The sequence below is a fragment of the Sturnira hondurensis genome, unplaced genomic scaffold (assembly GCF_014824575.4).
Source record: "Sturnira hondurensis isolate 20B ecotype Veracruz unplaced genomic scaffold, ASM1482457v3 Scaffold0020884, whole genome shotgun sequence".
NCBI lineage: Eukaryota > Metazoa > Chordata > Mammalia > Chiroptera > Phyllostomidae > Sturnira > Sturnira hondurensis.
Window position 1 is genome coordinate 1,522,778 of NW_028093515.1, and position 22,318 is coordinate 1,545,095.

The window sequence follows — 22,318 nt, forward strand, 5'->3', positions numbered from 1 at the left end:
CCTCGCTGGGTCCACCAGCCTTGCCATGAGTCTTCTCCACCCAGTTGCCCGTCTCTGCCCCTCCTACTGGTCTGGATGAATGTTTCTTCTTTAACTCCTTGGTTGTTGGACTTACATACAGCTCGATTTTCTGTCAATTCTGGTTGTTTTTAAATCTGTTGTTGTCATTCTTTTGGTTGTGCAAGGAGGCACAGTGTGTCTACCTATGCCTCCATCTTGGCCAGAAGCCCTGTTTGCAGAGAATTCTCCTGTCCACTCCGGGGTGCTCACCTTTCCCTTTCCTGTGGAGCATGGCCTGTGGAGCGTGGCTGGAATTGCTGCTTGGGAATTCCCACTTCCGAGTCATCTTGGGTTTGGCACGTGTTCATTATTTTTTCCCTTAACAATTAATTGATCTGATTTTTCTGGTTCTTTGTATGTTGAGTAATTTTGGATTGTATTCTGGAATTTTTAATATTAGGATATGAGTCTCTGCTTTCTGATAAAATCCTCTGTAGGATACTAAGTTTTCCTTGAGCATTTGTTTTAGATTGGGGTCACTGTGGAGCAAAACAGCAGTGGAAGTAAGAGAGGGAAAAGGATGGGGCTTGTCCTCACACAGTCCTTAGGCTGCATGGTCCCGGGTCCCCAGTTCCAGAGGGAGGGGAGGGTTTCCCCCAGGGTTTCAGTGGCCCACACTGCTGGTGCCATTGCTTAGCGTAGCCCTGGGAGCAGAGCTGGTCCTGAGCGGGACCAGGAGAGAAAAAGGAGGAAAAGTGCGTCGGATCCCCCAGTCTGCATGACGCTGCTCTTCTGAGTTCTCTAGCCTAAAATAAAGGGTTTCTTTGAGGTTTTTCTTGCCGGTATCTCCCACACAGTCCCAAGTCTCAGTCTGTGCTCAGTTTACCACTAAGCTGTGCAGGAAGGTAAAAACCTAGGAAACCTCCATGATTTGGTAGTTCTTCACATCTTAGCTTCTGGCCCTTGTAGTTTTGTCCTCGCCCAGAGTTTCTAGTGGTAAACGTCAGGAGGCGGGCTCTCGGGGGCTCGCTCCCGCCCGGCCAGCCCAGAACGGCCCGGACGGTGTTGACACTGACAGGACTTAGCTCCAGTTCCTACGTAAACTCACGTACGGGGTTGGCTTGCTCCTCAGCGGTGCTTTGAAGTTTTGTCCCAGGAAATAAAGATCTTTTCAGGACTGGGGTAAATGAGTTTAGAAAGTTGAATAAATGTTTTTTTACTTTCTAGTGCTTTACGTGAGAAGTCAGATGAGAAACCGCTTAGACTGGCTGAGAAGAAAGAACACAATGAGAAGAACGGCTGTGTGAAGTATGAATTTTCTTCTTGGTCTAAATTTCTTACTGAAATAATTGGGATGAAATTGTAAGCAGAATTTATGTATGATTTTATTATAAACGTCAAGCCTGCATTTCCATTAAAAAACACACACACGGGTCTTCTGTAGGCTTTGAAGTCAGTTTTCCTTTTCCATTTACATAGGGTAGATTTTTCTGTTTAAAGTTCTCTTCCACTTTAAATAGACATTTCCTAACCCCCCTCCTGATTCTGTCCGTGAAGCGGCCGATTTTATGAAACAAATTGGATACATTTGATCTTGTGGGGCTCTTGATTTTATATGGGTGGTGTTTGTTTTCTTTCCAGTTTTCTGGTATTAAGTAGTTTTATTGCCTGCTGAAGAAACTGTTTAATTATTTGCAGAGTGGAACTAGGAGATTTTTTTTTGTCCTGCCAGACTCAAAAATCGTTCCCTACAAGTTGTTAATCATAGAGTAATAACTTCATTTTGTGTTTGTTCAATCCACAAAATATTTTCCTACCTACAGTTAAGATTTCTTACCATAGCCGCCTAAAGGCCCTCTTACATTTCAAGTCCTGTGGCAGCTCTGAAGCTACCAGTGTGACCGAGAGTTTGAGACAGTTCAGAAATGGCTGTAGGTCACGCTGGTCACTGGGTAGCTCGGGGTGACTGGGGAGAGGGTGCTGTCCATGCAGTCATCCTGCTCCCCAGCTTCCCAAAGGCCACACTGGCCCTATGACAGTCCCTCCTCCAGCAGGAGCTCCTCATGGTGCTTCAAGGCCAGGAGCTTTGAAGGCTGCCATGGCACACAGGTCTGGGTGGCACCCTGATTGACGTCCTTCTCCCAGGACGTCCTCCGCCCTCTGCCTGAACGGTGTGGCACTACAGTGGTTCTTTTCCTTGGAACAAAAGACCTTGCATTGTCCATGGAACTCATTTCTTTCTTTTATTACATGAAGTATTACTTAGTAAGTTAACCCTGAGATAACTCTTTTAGTGTATGTTTTTATACTTGGAAGGTTGTATTTTATCTCCTGTTTGGCTGAGCGCCCTTTATTTAGAACCCACCGATGAAACTACGTCNAGGCTTTGAGGCTTTATTTCCCCCCGCACTTGAGCCCTGGGTTGGGTGGTCTGCCTCCGTCCTCGATTATTCCTCCTGGTTTATCTGTACACAAATGTGGGACCACGCAGTCCTCAATCCGCCACTTCGCTGGGTCCACCAGCCTTGCCATGAGTCTTCTCCACCCAGTTGCCCGTCTCCGCCCCTCCTACTGGTCTGGATGAATGTTTCTTCTTTAACTCCTTGGTTGTTGGACTTACAGCTCAATTTTCTGTCAATTCTGGTTGTTTTTTGTTTTTAAATCTGTTGTCGTCATTCTTTTGGTTGTGCAAGGAGGCACAGTGTGTCTACCTATGCCTCCATCTTGGCCAGAAGCCCTGTTTGCAGAGAATTCTCCTGCCCACTCCGGGGTGCTCACCTTTCCCTTTCCTGTGGAGCGTGGCTGGAATTGCTGCTTGGTAATTCCCACTTCTGAGTCATCTTGGGTTTGGCACGTGTTCCTTATTTTTTCCCTTAACAATTGATCTGATTTTTCTGGTTCTTTGTATGTTGAGTAATTTTGGATTGTATTCTGGAATTTTTAATATTAGGATATGAGTCTCTGCTTTCTGTTAAAATCCTCTGTAGGATACTAAGTTTTCCTTGAGCATTTGTTTTAGATTGGGGTCGCTGTGGAGCAAAACAGCAGTGGAAGTAAGAGAGGGAAAAGGATGGGGCTTGTCCTCACACAGTCCTTAGGCTGCATGGTCCCCGGTCCCCAGTTCCAGAGGGAGGGGAGGGTTTCCCCCAGGGTTTCAGTGGCCCACACTGCTGGTGCCATTGCTTAGCGTAGCACTGGGAGCAGAGCTGGTCCTGAGCGGGACCAGGAGAGAAAAAGGAGGAAAAGTGCGTCGGATCCCCCAGTCTGCATGACGCTGCTCTTCTGAGTTCTCTAACCTAAAATAAAGGGTTTCTCTGAGGTTTTTCTTGCCGGTATCTCCCACACAGTCCCAAGTCTCAGTCTGTGCTCAGTTCACCACTAAGCTGTGCAGGAAGGTAAAAAAAACCTAGGAAACCTCCATGATTTGGTAGTTCTTCACATCTTAGCTTCTGGCCCTTGTAGTTTTGTCCTCGCCCAGAGTTTCTAGTGGTAACCGTCAGGAGGTGGGCTCTCGGGGGCTCGCTCCCACCCAGCCAGCCCAGAACGGCCGGGACGGTGTTGACACTGACAGGACTTAGCTCCAGTTCCTACGTAAACTCACGTACGGGGTCGGCTTGCTCCTCAGCGGTGCTTTGAAGTTTTGTCCCAGGAAATAAAGATCTTTTCAGGACTGGGGTAAATGAGTTTAGAAAGTTGAATAAATGTTTTTTTACTTTCTAGTGCTTTACGTGAGAAGTCAGATGAGAAACCGCTTAGACTGGCTGAGAAGAAAGAACACAATGAGAAGAACGGCTGTGTGAAGTATGAATTTTCTTCTTGGTCTAAATTTCTTACTGAAATAATTGGGATGAAATTGTAAGCAGAATTTATGTATGATTTTATTATAAACGTCAAGCCTGCATTTCCATTAAAAAACACACACATGGGTCTTCTGTAGGCTTTGAAGTCAGTTTTCCTTTTCCATTTACATAGGGTAGATTTTTCTGTTTAAAGTTCTCTTCCACTTTAAATAGACATTTCCTAACCCCCCTCCTGATTCTGTCCGTGAAGCGACCGATTTTATGAAACAAATTGGATACATTTGATCTTGTGGGGCTCTTGATTTTATATGGGTGGTGTTTGTTTTCTTTCCAGTTTTCTGGTGTTAAGTAGTTTTATTGCCTGCTGAAGAAACTGTTTAATTATTTGCAGTGTGGAACTAGGAGATTTTTTTTTGTCCTGCCAGACTCAAAAATCGTTCCCTACAAGTTGTTAATCATAGAGTAATAACTTCATTTAGTGTTTGTTCAATCCACAAAATATTTTCCTACCTACAGTTAAGATTTCTTACCATAGCCGCCTAAAGGCCCTCTTACATTTCAAGTCCTGTGGCAGCTCTGAAGCTACCAGTGTGACCGAGAGTTTGAGACAGTTCAGAAATGGCTGTAGGTCACGCTGGTCACTGGGTAGCTCGGGGTGACTGGGGAGAGGGTGCTGTCCATGCAGTCATCCTGCTCCCCAGCTTCCCAAAGGCCACACTGGCCCTATGACAGTCCCTCCTCCAGCAGGAGCTCCTCATGGTGCTTCAAGGCCAGGAGCTTTGAAGGCTGCCATGGCACACAGGTCTGGGTGGCACCCTGATTGACGTCCTTCTCCCAGGACGTCCTCCGCCCTCTGCCTGAACGGTGTGGCACTACAGTGGTTCTTTTCCTTGGAACAAAAGACCTTGCATTGTCCATGGAACTCATTTCTTTCTTTTATTACATGAAGTATTACTTAGTAAGTTAACCCTGAGATAACTCTTTTAGTGTATGTTTTTATACTTGGAAGGTTGTATTTTATCTCCTGTGTGGCCAAGTGCCCTTTATTTAGAACCCACCGATGAAACTACGTCAGTCCACTCTGGGTTGCAGGGAGCTAGGGAAGTGTTCAGGATTCAACAGTGATGAAGGAAGGAGCCAGTGGATTTTTTAGGCACCTGTGGTGACCTGGTCATCATGCCATCAGAGCAAGGGGTCCTGGGACTGGCAGTTCTGTGTCCACAGCCTGCAGCCGGGGGTGGGGGTCGGGTAAGCACGGGGCTGGTGTGACTGCAGTGGCCTCTGTAGCACAGTGAACAGGGCGAAACAGAACAAGCGGGGACTTCGCAGCTGTGCCCTGGGCTGTGTAGTTCACTGTGTAGTTCACTTCACCTCACTTGACTGATCAAGGAGGAATTAAAACAATGACTCAATTGAAGAAATAGACGCTCTTTTTTTTTCTTCAAATTATCCTTTTAACTGTTTTACAGATTATTGCAATTTTTAAATCCTGATTCTCTGAGAACTGACGGAATCTCTGATCTGCAACAGGTATTACAATCCTAAAAAAAAGTAATAAAATTTTTTTTAAAAAGAAATTGTTTACTCTTTAAATCCTTCTTGCTCCCTCTAAACTTGAGATAGGAAGAGAAACTCCGTTGGAGACCACCTGAAGACATCCTTTCGAAACTGTCTAGTGAATTAGTGCTTCAGAGAAATGTGGGGTTTTTTGGAGGGTGGTAATAGATCTTCCTTTAATTTTGGTAGTTTTGGTGGTTTTTGATAAGCATATATACCTAGGTTTTCATCGAAATCAAGCTCTTGCCTTTTGTTATTTCCATAACCTTCTTCTTTGCTAAAGCCGCGGGCAGAGCTGGCTCATGCATGTGTTCTCTAGTTGCAGAAGCTGCGGGCGGGCACGCAGCCGCCCTCTGCTGTGCTGCGGAACAGGGTGGAGCCTTGCCTCTCCCTCGGCGTGGCACCACTGTCGGCTGGCCTGAAAAAGGTAAAGTGCTCCTGAAACCAAGTTAAAGAAGTACTGACCTGCCGGAATGTAAAGGATTTTAAATAAACACTTCTCCTAATGTTGTATTTGTATGATTTTGTTGCTTTTGAAATTCTCTTTTAAGCTTTTGTTACTACTTACTCTTTTTATTATGGTTATTATTTTTTACTGTTGTTCAATTACACTTGGCCCACTCCCCCACCTTGCTCTCCCCTGCCCTGCCCACTCCCACCGTCAATCCCCGCCCCATTGTCCATGCCCATGGGTCCTTTATGCGTGTTCCTAATTTTTTATTTGTTCTTAAGTCCAGGTTAACTTCTTACAAGTGAATAATGGTTTGTGGGGAAACCATTGTGTAACTGTAAGTGCTTCTCTGAGATAAGTTTTCAGATGTACCTGTGGAAAGGGGCTTGGGAGGAGCAACAAGCTGCCAGGGCAGTTAGGATACAGACTTCTTAGCATTATTTTCCTAAGTGCTTTATAGACCTGTGGCTTCACTTAGTAAATTGGTCGTTGATTATCTACTTCCCTCTTGATACAAAAAAAGCTTTAAAGTATTTTTTTAAGATAAAACCATGAAGGTGGATAGGATGAAAGCGAAGTTTAGTGGACAGGAGCTTTCCACAAGTTTCGGGCGATGGAAAACAGGCAGCAGAATGTGGCAGACATTCCCGAAGAAGGGGCGAAGTGGGTGGGGGTCTCGAACTTCCCTACACTGTGTCCTGAACATCCATAGCCAGCCAGTTTCTCAGGAAGGAGGTTGAAGGCTTTTTTTTGAGCAACTGAAAGGCCCTAGAAATGACCTTTAAACAGTCTTTAAAAATATATATTTTATTTATTTAGAGAGAGGGGAAGAGAGGAGGAAAATGAGAGAAACATCAGCAAGCGAGAGCTACATCAGTAAGTCCCCAACCGGGGGTCTGGCCCACAACCCAGGCATGTGCCCTCACTGGGAATTGTACCTGAGGCTTTTTGGTGTGCAGGCTGGTGCTCAGTCCACTGAGCCACACCAGCCTGGGCTCACATGACCTTCAGATGATTCTGTCTGGAGTTCTCCCAGTCAGAAGGTGTGCTCGCTGCCCTTCTGCCTGCAGCGGTGTGACTCTCATGTGGTGCTGAGCTGCGCCCTGCGCACACGTCTTCCTGTCAGCTCTCAGTGTTCTCCTCCACATGAGCAGAACATCGGGGATCTCGGGGTACTTGGGGGAAACCCTCACCCTTGGAAAAAGAGGTGAAAACAAACTCCGAGGTAAACACTGTGGGGAGTAGAAGAAAACATTAGAAATTGAATGTCCTCCAAGACAGGGTGTATTACTGTATGAATTTAACAGTAACAGGGAACTATAGATTCTTGGAAATTCAAAATGTTATGTAAATTAAAAAATCAGTAGTTGAGAGGTCAAACTGAAGCTAACTATCAAAGTATTACAGAGCAAAAGACAAATGGAAATAAGAAAAAACAAAATCGAGTGTCAGTTTGAGGTCTGATGTCTGAAATGGGATTTCGAAAAGGAAGGGGAAGGGCAGAAAATCCAAAGAACAGTGACACGTGACGGGTTTCTAGACTTAATGGACACGACTGCCCAAGTTAAGGGGTTTTGCCTACGGCAGGCCCAGCACATGAGGAACAAGACAGTTAACGATGTTGTCAAGCGTCTGAACAGGAGGGACTCAGAGATCCTGGTAGTTCCCAGAGAGAGGAAATTGGCCCCACACACAGGATCAGGAAGTTATTTCTTACCTGGAGGTCTGCACTTGAACTATCAAGGACGTCTGAGGATAACTTACTTCCTCTGTGCCCCTTGTCAAGAAACTACCGAAGTATGTTTTCCACCAACACAAGAAAGTGGGCAAGAAAGAAGGCAGCTTGAGCTGCAGACAGAGGGCGGTGGCGGTGCAGGGAGCTCCCAGGACGGCAGCTGCATGCCAGGTGCAGCGCGGAATCAGTCCTGATGGCAGTGGGGTTCAGGGGCTGGGGGCGGGCACTGACTTCGTGGACGTAATGGTGCTGATGGGGTCAGCCTTTTGGAAAGTAGTAGTGAACTTTGGGGAGGGAGGTTTTAGTGACAGTAACATAGAAAATAAGCAAATAAAGGCATGTTTTTCAAAAGCTTTACAAGTGAAATTGATGTACCAGCAGATTTGGAGGAGGAGGAGGAGGAGGAGGAGAAGCCACATCGTTGCTCTGGTGAGCCTCAAGCACCTGGTTGGTCAGTGGAGCCTTTACTTCTGGCGCCAGGACCTTGTAGCAGGAGTTTGGTGCTTGAAAAGATTCGGTGGGGCTTACAGCGTTAGGTCTTGAAAAATACCAGGCTGAGCAGTGTGTACATGTTGTTTGGGTGAGTGAGCCACAGAGGTGGGTTTTTAACAATTAGTTTACTTTATTGTGGTTTTCGGTTGTTGATGTTTTGTAGGCTCTTCAAAGAAATAAGTTTCTGGGACCTAGCCACACTGAATCTTACTCTTGGCCTCCCATAGCACGTGGCTGTGACGTGGTTGTCGTTTCTCAGTGTGGAAACGACCCTTTGTTGTACCTTCCACCAGTGCTTACGATTTTGCAGACTGGGGGCTGCTACAAGTCATTACCAAGTAGAAACGGAGTAAGTTGAAGACCGTTTTGTTTCACAACACAGTGGATTGAATGTCTGTTCTAGGTCGCACACCTTACCTTTGGGAACTTCAGGTAGCATCACTCATTTGGTGCTCGTGCTGGCAGGACAGCCACTGTCCTGTGAGAGACCTTTCTCGTGTCCCGGCCATTGCTTCCCGCACACGCTCTCCTGTGGCCCCCACTTCTGTGTCACCCACTGGGTCAGAAGAGCCCTGGCTGGTAGAGACGAATATTGACTTTATGAAAAGTACCTCACTGACTTAATATAATTGTCCTGGCAACCCTGTGAGATGGTCAGGCCAGGTATTCTTTTCACCGTGTTATAAATGAGAACGTTAAATTCATGAGAAGTCACTGGGATACGTTCTTAACAGCTGGCGGGTAAGACGAGGATGTGGGTGTTCTGTCCTCTCGTCTTCTTTTCAGTAGCGCCGTGGTGCCCCCACGCTGCTTTTTAAGCCTGCTGTGTTCTTCCCGTGTGGAGGAGTCTGAAAATAGCTGAGAGGGATGATGGGGAGGAGAGAACTGGGGCGTGGGGACCAGATGATAGTGGGTGGTGGCCTCTGCTTTGCTGGGTTGGGCCATTGGGGGAGCCGGCATGCCTAAGGCCTTTGATGGACCCTGGCCCCAAGGACACACCAGGATACGGTGAAAATTAGCAGTGCAAAAAGATACTTAGAATTGCATTTTAGAAAAGATACTAGTTTATTTTTCTAATTATGCTAGGTAGTCTAATTTTCCTTTGGAAATCTGCATTGGCTACATTATTGTGTATTGATTCAATAAAACAAAATGGACACAGTTATATCCCTCAGTCGGCAGTTGGCCCATGTCAATGAGATGCAGCTTGTGTGGAGATAGAACCCTGGCTGGGCTAGAAAGGGATGTCCACGTCTTGTCTCTTGTGTGCACTCTGCTTTCTCTACATCTCTGTGGTTGCCTGCTTTTAGGCCGAATACCTGAAAGCTGGCACTCGCCTGGAAAGCAGAGACTCATTCTTGTCTTCAGTAACAAGGCAGGTGTCCAGGAAGGTGTTCGGCAGGCTGTGCACCTTGGGGAGGTGCCTGTGGGGGAGTACAGGCAGAAAATGCAGTCTCCCACATAAAAGATGTTAACCTTTTAAAGGCCCCTTTCCGGAAGCACTTAATTCACCCTGGTGCTCAGGAGCAGGAGCCCCAGAGTCAGACTGCCTGGCTGCAAACCCTGTTGCCACCACGTGTTGGCTGTGCAGCCTCGGGCAACTGACTTCAGCTGCCTGTGCCTCAGAGGCCCCTCTGGGAAGTGAGGCAGTGGGAGGTCCTGCCCTGCAGGAGGGCATTAAGGGTTGAGTGAATCGATACTTGTGAAGCACTTAGTTCAAGCCCTGGGAAAATCCGAGTTAATGTTCGTAGATCCATGTTAACACAAGTGTATGTTTTTGACCTATTCGTGATCATGATGGTGATGATAAAAATGTATGTAGTGCATACTCCGTACAAGGAGATGTTCTGCATGCTTCACAGATACTGTGTTCGATTCCTGACTTTTGTCCACAATTATGTGAATTTGTTTGTCTTTGCAGCCTCTGGCAGTCATCGTGTGTCCTGGGTGGAGAAAGGCCCAATTTGTTTTTGAATTATTGGGAGAGTATAGTGTGTCCTCCAGGCCTCTTCATCCTATGGTGTTAACCATTGGGCTCCACAAAGACGAAGCCAAAAATGTGAAGCTTCCAAGGGGTTGTAAGCATCCTTCCAAGCTGTTTGCTGTTCCCTACCGAGCGTGGCGGAAGCCTGCCCAGGCAGCCTGGGCGCTGCAGCTGGCACAGGGCTGTGTGGCTGCAGTGACGGTCACTAGTTCAGACCGCCCCCGCTAGTGACCGATGGGTGTCGGTGATGAGGGTTTGATTGTGGCTTATCTCTGTGAGAAAAAGAGAACACTGCGTAATTTCATTCATTTATCAACTGCTGAACACCTGCTGTCTGTGAGAGGTTGACTGAAACCCTCCCTGCCTTCAGGAGTACAAAACGTGGTGGGAGCCCGGGGGTTTCATCAGATAGTGAGAGGGGGCTGTTGGCTGGGCGGGCACACTTCCCCCTCGCCCACCTGAGTGAGAAAACCAGTTTTGTTTTTCCTCACCCAAGGACATGAGAGAGGAAGGGTGGGCGGGGCGGGAGGAGAGAAACACTGATGAGAGAGAGAGACATCAATCGGTTGCCTCTCGTGAGCACCCTGACTGGGGATTGAACCCTCAGCCTAGGCGGTATGTGCCCTGACTCAAACCCACCACCTTTTGGTTATGAGATGGCACACCAACCAGCTGAGCCACACAGGCCAGGGCATTTTCTGTTTTCTTAGAAGGCTTTTCTACAGAGTGTCGGAAATCTTAGGAAAGGAAGTGCTAGAAAAACCTCTGGGAAGTCTAAAATGTTAATGTTTTTTCTTTTAAAATACAGGTGATGTAATTGTTACGACACCACATAGCCTCTTGAGACTTCTCAAACATCAGAGCCTGTTGTTTCTTAGACTCTGCCACCTGGTTTTGGACGAGGTGGAAGTATTGCTGTCTGAAGCTAATGAACAAGTAAGTGTGACATCCATTTAGATGTCATTAGTACTCGGAAATAGATACATAATTAAAGTCTTGACTGTTTTTAGGATTCGGGAAAAATATCTATTTGGGAATAGAAGCTGGTTAATCTAAAAAATTTTCTCTAATTTTTATAATTAAGAGAATATTTATTCTTCCCAGTGTTGAAGTTTTCTTTGAAAAGCAAAAATTCTTTCCTATGGAAATTTTCTAAATTATTTAATATGTTTCAAATTATAAAAGCAATTTTTATGTTAGAAATTCTGAGAAATAGAGGAGAGCACTTGAAAAACCCCAACATCCGTAATCTCATACTCAGAGGGAATCACTATTTCGCTATGTTGGAGCATGTATTTTTTGTGATTCCTCTGTCTGTTGAGAGAGGAAGTAACCAAGTCAGTACCTTTATGTGTGAATTTATCACTTGAGTTCTTCAGTCAGTAGCATTGTGTTGTTACTCGTCTGCAGTGTGGTCATTACTGGCCATATGGCCTTGAACCCTATGGACAGAACAACTTACTTTATGGTCATCTTGTTTTTGGACATTTAGCTTCATTGTGTGTGTGTGTGTCTGTCTGTGTAAAGAGCGTACATCTTGTTAGCACACTTCCCTGAGTGTGAATTCCTAGGAGGGGGATCATGGATCAAAGACTGAATTCTTACGTGGCATTTGTTGGGAGCAGTGTGACATGGTGACCAGGGGCACTCATCTGGGAGCAGGTTTCAGTCCAAGCTTTGTTACGTACTGACTCTGGGAGCCTGTGCAGGGTTTCCGAACGCCTGCAATCTCAGTGTTTATTGTAAAACTAATACGGGAGTCCCGCATTCTCCAGTTGCCTGTCTGAAAGCATGGACCAGTTTGCACTCGCCTGGACGGTGGGCCGCCACACTGCACCCCCTGCACCCTGGAGGGGGCGCCTCAGTCCTGCTTTCTTTCCTGGTCTAATGATTAAACAGGGCATCTGATTGACTTAATCTGTATTTCCTTGATTACATATTGGCCATTTGTTCCCATTCTTCTACGAGCTGCTTGTTACTTTGCTTATTTTCTCTTGATGGGATTGTTTTTTTCTAATTAGTTTGTTAAAATTTTTGTGTAAGTATGTTAATCCTTTGTCACACATGTTACGGATATTTACCCAGATGTTAGTGTTTTAGTGTTGTGTACACCTAAAATTTTCCCCTTTTCCGTTTTTTCCTTTACTTTTATGTTTGTAAAGGCCTTTCCCACTTTGAAAGCAGAATATGTTACATTCTGTCAAAAGAATTATTATTCTCTTAAAAATGAAATTATGCTCATTTTTAGGTGTTTGCTATACTAGACAACTTTAAAAAAAATACCGAAGTTGAAGAGAGGGAATCCGCGCCACGCCAGGTTGTTGCATGTGGGGTTCGCTGGAGCAAGCACCTAGAGCGTGTCATCAGGCAGTTCATGGCCGAGCCCTACGTTGTCGTCACCGCCATGGAGGAGGCTGCGCTCTGCGGCAACGTCCAGCAGGTAGAGAGTCGTGGGCTGTGGAGGGGGCTCCTCAACACCAGCAGGTAACTTCTGTTTCATGGATTAGTATGAATATTAAAAGATTACAGCTTTAATTTCATATGCAAATATGTAATTGTGAATTTAAATTTATATTGATTTCCTGTACATTCATTTCTATTAAAATCATATCTGTGAAAAGTAAAACTGTGTGGGGGCGACTTTCCTCACAAGTCCCCCCGTGTGCCATGGATGAGAGTAAACATGACAAGAGACATGATCTGCTTGGGCAGGAGAGGTGGCCAGTTTCTCAGGGGGAAAAGGCATTGAGCCCCTTCCTCCAAGGGCTTTTACTGGGTTGTAATACACAGGAATACAGGGCGGCAAGGATTAAACAGTAGATAACATTGCAGATGAGATCAGGCATGTTCAGGGTGGTATGGCTGAAGACAGTAGATAACATTTCAAAGAATCTCAGGGCTTAGTATGAGTCAGAGTCTGTCAGGAACAGAGATTTAGGATTTCCTGCTCAAACCCTTAACATATGAATGAAAGCACTCTTAGCAGAGCAGATTTAACAGGTTTATCAGGAAGTCTTTGTGATGCCAGATTTTTCCCCAGGACACTCTAGCAAGGCAAGGAGCTGCCCTCCTCCCCGTCAGGTATTCAGGCTTAAGGGGATTAGAGCCAGGAAGTACATGGGGGCTCAGGCTATGTCATAGTGGGGGGGAGGGGCCACATGAGAGTCAATTGCTCTTTGTTGCAGCCCCCCCCACCCCAGTCCTTCCATGAAGGCCTCCCAAGTGGTTGTGTCTGGCCTAGGTTGCCCCTCCTCTGTGCGGGGTCTTACCCATCGTTGACTTCCGACCAGGCTTTGGGGGCATGGGGAGGAAACTGAGACAGTTTGCTACCAGAGACAAGCTTTGTCTCCTGCCGCTCAACTTGAATTCCATCCCTCGCTCTTAGCCACAGGGGGGTCGAGTTACAGTTCCTAGAACCAGGCAGAGCGATCCGCAACAAAACTGGGGCACCTTGGACATTTTAAAAATCACATTGTTTCTCTATTTCATTGCTAGGTTGTACATCTTTGCCTGGAAAGTGAAAAGACTTCTACTTTACTCCAGACTCTTGATTTCATCCCCAGTCAGGCACAGAAGACTTTGATCTTTACCTGTACTGTAGCCGAAGCTGAAACAGTGTGTAAGGTGAACCCTCCACACATAAAATGTTCTTGCTGTTTAAACGATGATTGAATTTGCTGAAGTAGTTAGAGATTTGACAGGGGAATCAAATTTTACAAGTTCAACATCAGTCAGAGTGGGTTCTGCTGCAAAGCAGTGGTAGCTGTGAAGACGAAGAGCAGGAGGCCTGACAGGGAGGGGAGGGACAAAGTAGGAGGAGCAGCCTTTCCACCTGGGGGGGAGGGGCTAGTCCTGACAGAGCAATGAAAGGCTTCTATTCACAGAGACATGCCACCCTTTATTTAAGAAAATACAGAAGGTTTGCAGTAAATACATCATTATGTCGCCAGAAAAGCCAAGTAAGTTGGCTAGAGATTTATTTAATCTCATTATGTATAAATCAACAGTAAACTGTAGAAACAAGGCCAAATACAAAATACAGTAACAAAGGCGGTAGTACCTGCACATTTTGGCAATGCTGAACTAGCAGATGTAACTAGGAAGGCAGTAGTGCCGCAGTTGGGTGTGCACACACACAACTAGCCTCGAACAACACAGGTGTGAGCCATGTAGGGCCGGTTACACACGGGTTTTCTCGTGACTGCACTCAGTGCTATGAATGCATTTTCCTTATGACTTTAACATTTTCCTCTGGTTTTATTGTTACAGTATAGTATACAATACGTGTAACATACAAAATGTGTGTTAATTGACTCTGTGTTACCAGTAAGGCTTCTGGTCAAGAATAGGCTGTTAGTCGTGTTTTGGGGGAAATCAAAAGTTATAGGTGGACTTTTCACTGCGTGGAGGGTCAGCACCCCTGATTCGTGTATTGTTCAAGGGTCCACTGTATACACAAACACCTGTATAGGTGTGTACACACAGTGCGCAAGTGTGCACACCAGTACATGTGTGCACATACACATGTACCCATGGTGTGTGTGTGTGTGCACACAGTGTGCGTGTATATGCACACAATATGCACATGTGCACACATTGTTTATGTGTACACACTGTGCACATGTATATTTGGAAAGGAAGGAAAATAGTTTTAGGAAAATGTTAGTTTCACTTGAGCAAGTTTTTAGATATAAACTATAGAACTTTGGAAATATACATATGTAAATTAACAGTCATAAGAATTATTTGGCCCTGGCTGGTGTAGCTCAGTGGATTGAGCACGGGCCTGCGAATCAGAGGATCGCGGTTCGATTCCCAGTCAGGGCACATGCTTGGGTTGCAGGCCAGTTCCCGGCAGGGGACACACGATACATTGTGTGTCCTCGGCAGAGGCAACCATACATTGATATTTCTCTCCCTCTCTCCTTCCCTTCCCCTCTAAAGATAAATAAATAAAATAAAATAAAAAGAATTATTTGNGTACATGTGTGCACATACACATGTACCCATGGTGTGTGTGGGTGTGCACAGTGTGCGTGTATATGCACACAATATGCACATGTGCACACATTGTTTATGTGTACACACTGTGCACGTGTATATTTGGAAAGGAAGGAAAATAGTTTTAGGAAAATATTAGTTTCACTTGAGCAAGTTTTTAGATATAAACTATAGAACTTTGGAAATATACTTATGTGAATTAACAGTCATAAGAATTATTTGATCAGTGAGATAATATGCTCACAGATAGTTTTCAGTGGTTTATCTTGATGATTATTGTTAGAACAATTAGCTTCAAGTTTACGTTCTTGACCATGACCTGGCCTTTTGGTTTCATCTTTAGGTAGTAGAAAGCTGTTCAGTATTTTGCTTGAAAATGCATAAAGAAATGGTTTTTGATTTAAAAAGTGTATTAGAACAATGGAACAAGAAGTTAAGTTCTGGCTCTCACATTGTATTAGGTAAGTGTTTTAATTTCCCCGTAATCCACAGAAGTCTGAGTGTTTAGGAAGCATGTCTTTTATAGATCTCCTCTCCAAATTCCTTACCATTTCCCAGATTTATTGAGAATTTACTAGCCATCTTAATTTCAAAGTGAGACTTCACCACTATAAAAGTGTAACTGTCGAAGTGGATCTGGGTGCTCCCAGGGCCCCCAGGTCGTTAGGCGGCTGCCACATTTAGTCCGAAGTCTCCCCGCAGCTCCAGCGGAGGGGTGCTGCCGTCGCATCCCTGTGTCCACGTGTGCCTGTCCTAAGTGACTGTTCAGTTTAGCGTTAGAGGTTTAGGAGTCAGAGTGTAGAAAGTGTAAAATAGGCATGGGCAGCCTAGATTTGTAATAAGAAGAGGCAATTTTTTAAGCTAAAAGAAGACCACTTTTCCCTGGAATTTAATCACCGGGCTGTGACATTTTGGGGGAAAAAATGAGAAAGAGGTTTCTTTGCATCTAAAACGTCAACTGCAACAAAGAAATGTTGGAGTGCAGTTGCTGAGATTGCTCAGTAGGGGCGGTGCTGCGAAGCCCTGGCCGCGCCTGACACTGTCGGGTTCCTTCTTTCTAGCCCTGACCGACGACTGCACACCCCTCTTGGCCATCACCGATGCCACGTGTGTCATTCACTTCAGCTTCCCTGCCTCGCCCAGAATTTTTGGTGAACGCCTGTATTGCATGTCTGATCATTTTCAGAGTTTAACTGAACAGGTTTGGTTAACTTCTGTGATATTTAAATATTCCGCTGTGCACTAAAAAATTCAGAGTCCACAAGTTTTGGCCTTGAGTCTGGTGTGGATGACCCACTTCCTTTGTTCATCCCCATTTTAAGGGTTCTCCTGCCAAACAGGGAGACACAAAACCCAGATCTGTCTTGCTGCTGACGGAGAGGAGTGCAGGCCGTGCTGTTGGAGTCCTGCGCTACTTGGAGAGAGCGGATGCCAGGATCCCGTCGGAGCTGTATCAGTTTACCGCAGGGGTTCTCGAAGCGAAGGAAGGGGAAAAAGCCAGGAGGCCTCTTTGTCCATGTCTTAAGGCTTTTGGATTTTGCAAGTACGCCAGTCATCTCCCTTTGTCATTGAGATACACCATAAAGTACACAGATGATCAGTTCACAGCTTGCTGAATTGTTACGTATGTATGCCTCTGTGCAGACCGGCACCCAGCTCTGAAGAGCGTACATACATCACAGCGTATGTGTCCATTCTTCTCTTGACGGACCCGTGGGCTGTTTCCAGCTTAGTTGGGCTTTTATGTAGGAAGCTCCTATGAACATTCTTGCACCTAAGTTTGGGTGGAAAAACGAACCCATTCCTCTTGGGTATATATTTTGGAGTGGAATTGCTGGGTCATGGGATAAACATGTTTAGCTTTGTCAGAGTGGTTGACCATTTTATGGTTTAATCAGTAATGTGTGAAAAAGTTTGAGTCCCTTCGTATCCTCACCAACACTTAGTATCTGGGGTGTAGTGGAAGACCATTGAGGTTTTCACTGTGTTCCCCTGATAATTAATGGTGTTGAATGTCGTTTCGTATACTTGTGGGACGTTAGTCTGTCTTGTTTTTGTGATGCACCTGCCTGTTCAGGTCTTTTGCCCACTTTTTAAATGGAATGTTTATCTTTTTCTTACTGGTTGGCTTGTATGGTTAATTTATTCCGGATATAAATGCTTGGTCAGATACGTGCTTTGAGAATACCCTCTCCCAGTCTGTGGCTTGTGTTTTCACTCTTTGAATAGTCTTTTGATGAACAGATGGTCTAAATTGTGACAGAGTATTTTTTTTATTATTATTATTATTTTTAAATTTTATTCATTTATTTAGAGGGGAAGGGAAGGAGAGAGGGAGAGAAATATTAATGTATGGTTGCCTCTCATGTGTCCCCTGCTGGGAACTGGCCTGCAACCCAGGCATGTGCCCTGACTGGGAATCGAACCGTGATCATGTGGTTCACAGGCCCGCGCTCAATCCACTGAGCTACACCAGCCAGGGCTGTGACAGAGTATTTTATGGCTGCTGTTTTTTGTATCCTTTAAGAAATACTTGTCTGTCTCTACGCCATGAAGATAGTTTTCTGTGTTTTCCTCTGGAAATGTTACAGTTTTAGCTTTCACATTTAGGTGTATAGTCCACGCTGAATTGAGCGTTGTGTGTAGTGTGAGATACAGGGCCTGGTTTCCTTTTTCCAAATGGGTGATTACCTGCTCCAGCATCATTTATTTAAGTCATCATTGTGCTCTCACTGAGTTGGTGCCTTCAGTCTAAACCAGAAGATGGTGTATGTGGCCCATTAGTAGACTCTCTTGTTACTTTGCTCTTTTTGTCTGTCCTTACACCAGTTCACTTTTTTCTCAAGTACTGTAGCATATACTCTGATGAATCATGGAATTTGGTGTATGAGTCCTCCAACTTTGTTCTTCCAGGTTGGTTTGACTATTGTAAGTCTGTTGCATCTCCATATGCATTTTAGAGCAGTTTTGTCAAGTCATTGGAAAGCCCTGACGGAGTTTTGGTAGCAGCTGCACGGATGCTGTGAGTAAGTTTGGAGAGCTTGGGCGTCCTGACAACCACAGGGCCTCTCTGGTCCAGATGCAGTGCCATTGCTTGATAGATGGAGAGCTGGGACGAGGTAGCAGGAATCTGCTGTGCATCTGTTAAGCTGAATTTCATGTTAAGATAACCATTACCATTTACTTTTTTAAAAATCTATTTTATTGATTATGCTATTACACTTGTGCCATTTTCTCCCTTCATTCCCCTCGATCCTGCACACCGCCTCCCACCCACATTCCCCCCTTTAGTTCATGTCCGTGTGTCGTAAATTCTTTAGCTTCTACGTTGCCCACACTATTTCTGCCCTCCTGTCTATTTTCTACCTACCATCTGTGCTACTTATTCTCTGTAACTTCTCTCCCCTTCTCTTCTTCCCATTCCCCTGTTGCTAACCCTCCATGTGATCTCCATTTCTATGGTTCTGCTCCTGTTCTAGTTGTTTGCTTAGTTTGTTTTTGTTTTTGTTTTAGGTGTGCTTGTTAATAACTGTGAGTTTGCTGTCATTTTACTATACACGTTTTTTATCCTATTTTTCTTAGATAAGTCTCTTTAACATTTCATATAATAAGGGCTTGATGATGATCAACTCCTTTAACTTGACCTTTTCTGAGAAGCACTTTATCTGCCCTTCCATTCTAAATGAAAGCTTTGCTGGATAGAGCAATCTTGGTTGTAGATCTTTGGATTTCATGACTTGGAATACTTCTTTCCAGCCCCTTCTTGCCTGTAAGGTCTCTTCTGAGAAATCAGCTGACAGTCTGATGGGAACTCCTTTGTAGGTGACTGTCCCCTTATCTCTTGCTCCTTCTAGAATTCTCTCCTTCATTTTAATCTTGGCTAATGTAATTATGATGTACCCTGGTGTGTTCCTCCTTGGGTCCAGCTTCTTTGGGACTCTCTGAGCTTCCTAGACTTCCAGGAAGTCTATTTCCTTTGCCAGATAGGGGAAGTTCTCCTTTATTATTTGTTCAAGTAACTTTTTCACTTGTTGCTGTTCCTCTTCCCCTTCTGGTATCCCTATAATTTGGATGTTGGAACATTTAAAGATGTCCTGGAGGTTCCTAAACCTCTCCTCATTTTTTTGAATTCTTGTTTCTTCATTCTTTTATGTTTGGTTGTTTCTCTCTTTCTTCTGGTCCACTCTATTGATCTGAGTCCCAATTTTCTTTCCATCACTATTGGTTCCCTGTGCATTTCCCTTCATTTCACTTAGTGAAGCCTTCATTTTTTCATCTAATTTGTGACCACATTTAACCAGTTCTGTGAGCATCCTAATCACCAGTATTTTGAACTGTGGATCTGATAGATTGGCTATCTCTTCATCACTTAGTTGTATTTGCTTTGGAGCTTTGATCTGTTCTTCCTTTTGGGCCATTTTTTTTTTCATCTTGTCTTGCCTGTTATGTATGAGGGGCAGAGCCTTAGGTGTTCACCAGGGCAGGGCAACCCAGTGGCTGGGTTGTGATGCTGTATGTGGTGGCGGGGTCTGAGAGGGAACAGTGGTGTTTGCTCCACTCTCTGTTGGACCTCAGTCCCCTTCACCACTTCCCCCAAGCAAACTGAGTCTTTCTGGTGCTGATTCCTGGGTGGGTGGGCTTGTGTACATTCTAGGACCCTGTGGGTCTCTCCAACGAACTCTCCTGTGAGGCTGGGTGTTTCTTTCTGAGCTTCAACTCCCACAGGTGTTTTCAGTCAGTGTTTTGAGGCTTTATTTCCATGCTCTGGGACCCTGGGTTGCCCAGTCTGTCTCGCTCCCCAACTTCACTTGGTTTTTCTGTGTGCAAATGTAGGACCACCCGGTCAGCTGGCAGCCTTGCGTGCAGTGCCTGGCTTCACAATCGCCACCTCTCTGGGTCTTCCTGTTGCCACCCTGTGCCTGGTGTCTGCCAGCTGCCGTCTCTTGCACCCGAGGTGCCTTTGGCGCCTGGTGCCACCACTTTTTGTGCCGTCACCCCTCTCTGTCCGGCTGCCCGACTCGGCCCCTCTTACTGGTCTGAATGAATGGTTTGTTGTCAGACTTCCGTACAGTTCAATTTTGTCAGTTCTAGTTGTTTCTTTGTTTCTAAATTGTTGTCCTTTTGTTGTACGAGAAGGCACAGTGCGTCTACCTGTGCCTCCATCTTGACTGGAAGTCCAACATTTACTTTTTAAGTTTGTTACATTAAACAGCTTATTGTCAGCAGTTCCCATGGTGCCTCTAAATAGAATGTTGACTTTTAAAGCTGAAACTTCAACTATTTCTAAGTTTCAGTTAAGGAATGGCTTCTGGTTTGTTGTGGGTTACGGTGATATGTTTCTGATTCAGCGTCTTTATTTTGGAAGTCCATTTTCATTTATGTGTTGCATTTAAGAATTTCTTAAATAATAAAGTAACTCTGTCCTTAATTGAGCATTAATTAAATTTTAGGATCTTTTTCTGTTTCAGTTAGTGTCATCTGAAGTATTTAATATGATAACTTTTAAAGTGTTTGAAGTAAAGTTTTCTGATTTCAAGTATAGATTTTTTTTTTTTAGCTTCTAAAAATCCAGTTACTTTTTTTCAGAGACAAAAGGATTTGTCCTGATCGACACCATGTTAATCCAGAAATAGACATGCCAAGGAAATTATCTGACCAGGCTATACCAACATTCGGATACATTAAAGTAAGTTCTTTTAAAGATCCTTTTGTTGATTGAGGAATGGTCATTTTAATGAACATATTTTTTAAGCAGCAGAATCTTAGACTATGATTATGACTCCTAGGGGTCAGCATTAATATGCCACCATTAATCTGGTATTAGACATGGTCCTGAGAAGGCCCCCAGCTTATATAGAAAATCAAGATCAAATTGGGAAAGTGGATGAACCCCTTTCAACAATTTGGGGATTTTTTGTTGTGTTTTTAGAAAGAACATTGGTTTTGGGGGGAGGAATTTTAAAAATAATGCAGTAACTATGTGAATATTTTTAGAAAATCAGTTATTATTTCATTGAGGAAAATTCTGAGATGCAGATGGAATTGCTGTATTAAGAGTTGCCACTTTATTTTGTTTTTTTTAATGTATTTATCTTTAGAGGGGAAGGGAAGGAGAGAAGGAGAGAAATATCAATGTATGGTTGCCTCTTTTGCATCCCCTGCCGGGAACTGGCCTGCAACCCAGGCATGTGCCCTGACTGGGAATCGAACCGCGATCATGTGGTTCGCAGGCCCGAGCTCAGTCCACTGAGCTACACCAGCCAGAGCCTTGTCACTTTATTTTGAATCCTTTTTATTACTTTCTTTCTTCCTTTTTGAGTTTGTTTTCCTTTTCACCTTCCCTTCCCCTGCCGTGTGCTCGTTGTGCTGTGCTCACTCCCTGGGACACTGTGACGGATACTGCAGATTGGGTGACTTCGAACAGGGAGTTGATCCTCTCAGCACTCTGGGAGCCGGAAGTCTGAAATCGGGTGCCTGTGGGCGGCGCTGCATCCAGGGACTGGGGAGGGCAGCTTTTCCCCATCTCCTCCAGAGTCTCTTGGCTCCACGTATTAGCTTGTTAGACCCCAGTGTCTGTCTCCGTCTTTCCATCAATTCTCTTCTTCTCTCTGTCTCTTAAAAGGGACACTTTTTTGTCTGGGTGGATATAGGGCCCATCTAGATAAGTCAGAATCATCTCATCTGGAGATGAGATGAATTCCATCTGCAAAGCCCTTTTTCCAAATAAGGTCGCAGTCACAGGTTCTCTGGGAGTTTGCATAAGGACATAACTTTTTGGAGGGCTACCACTCAATCCACTACAGTTTTCATTACAGAAATGATTGTTTTCTTTAATTTAGCTAATCCTTTCCCGAGTTGTGCCACCTCATTTGTAAGTTCTCTAATTCTGACTCATGTTGTTCTTTTCATATCATTGTCCTGACAAGCTAAGAGCCGATTTTGAAATTGAAGGTTTGGTTTGATCTGTTTTGTGGCTGCATCTTTCTGATGGTTTTCATTGCCTGTAGAGACACAGGTTATTCTGTTCCTGATTCCCTTTTTTATTATTATAACTTAATATGGGATTTCATCCTGATACTTTGCTATTGATCATTTTTATTTTTTAAAGATTTTATTTCTTTATTTTTAGACACTGGGAAAGAATGGAAGAAAGACAGGGAGAGAAACATCAGTGTGTGGTTGCCTCTGATGTGTCCCCTACTGGGGGCCTGGCCTGCAACCCAGGCATGTGCCCTGACTGGGAATCGAACCAGAGACCCTTTGGTTCACAGGCTGGTGCTCATCTACTGAGCCATACC

The 22,318-nt window shown here is 44.7% G+C and overlaps 1 protein-coding gene across 1 annotated transcript in view; it reads left to right on the top strand.

Moving 5' to 3' along the window:
* Positions 1-22,318, top strand: part of TDRD12 (tudor domain containing 12) — a 79,805-nt gene that overhangs the window by 39,390 nt on the left and 18,097 nt on the right. The window contains exons 10-21 of the mRNA XM_037030819.1: positions 1,228-1,308; positions 5,270-5,330; positions 5,677-5,784; positions 8,199-8,384; positions 9,957-10,113; positions 10,828-10,955; positions 12,268-12,459; positions 13,515-13,643; positions 15,364-15,481; positions 16,082-16,221; positions 16,343-16,563; positions 20,607-20,706. Of these exons, the coding sequence (XP_036886714.1) occupies positions 1,228-1,308; positions 5,270-5,330; positions 5,677-5,784; positions 8,199-8,384; positions 9,957-10,113; positions 10,828-10,955; positions 12,268-12,459; positions 13,515-13,643; positions 15,364-15,481; positions 16,082-16,221; positions 16,343-16,563; positions 20,607-20,706 (1,621 nt within the window). The remainder of the gene's footprint in view (positions 1-1,227; positions 1,309-5,269; positions 5,331-5,676; positions 5,785-8,198; positions 8,385-9,956; positions 10,114-10,827; positions 10,956-12,267; positions 12,460-13,514; positions 13,644-15,363; positions 15,482-16,081; positions 16,222-16,342; positions 16,564-20,606; positions 20,707-22,318) is intronic.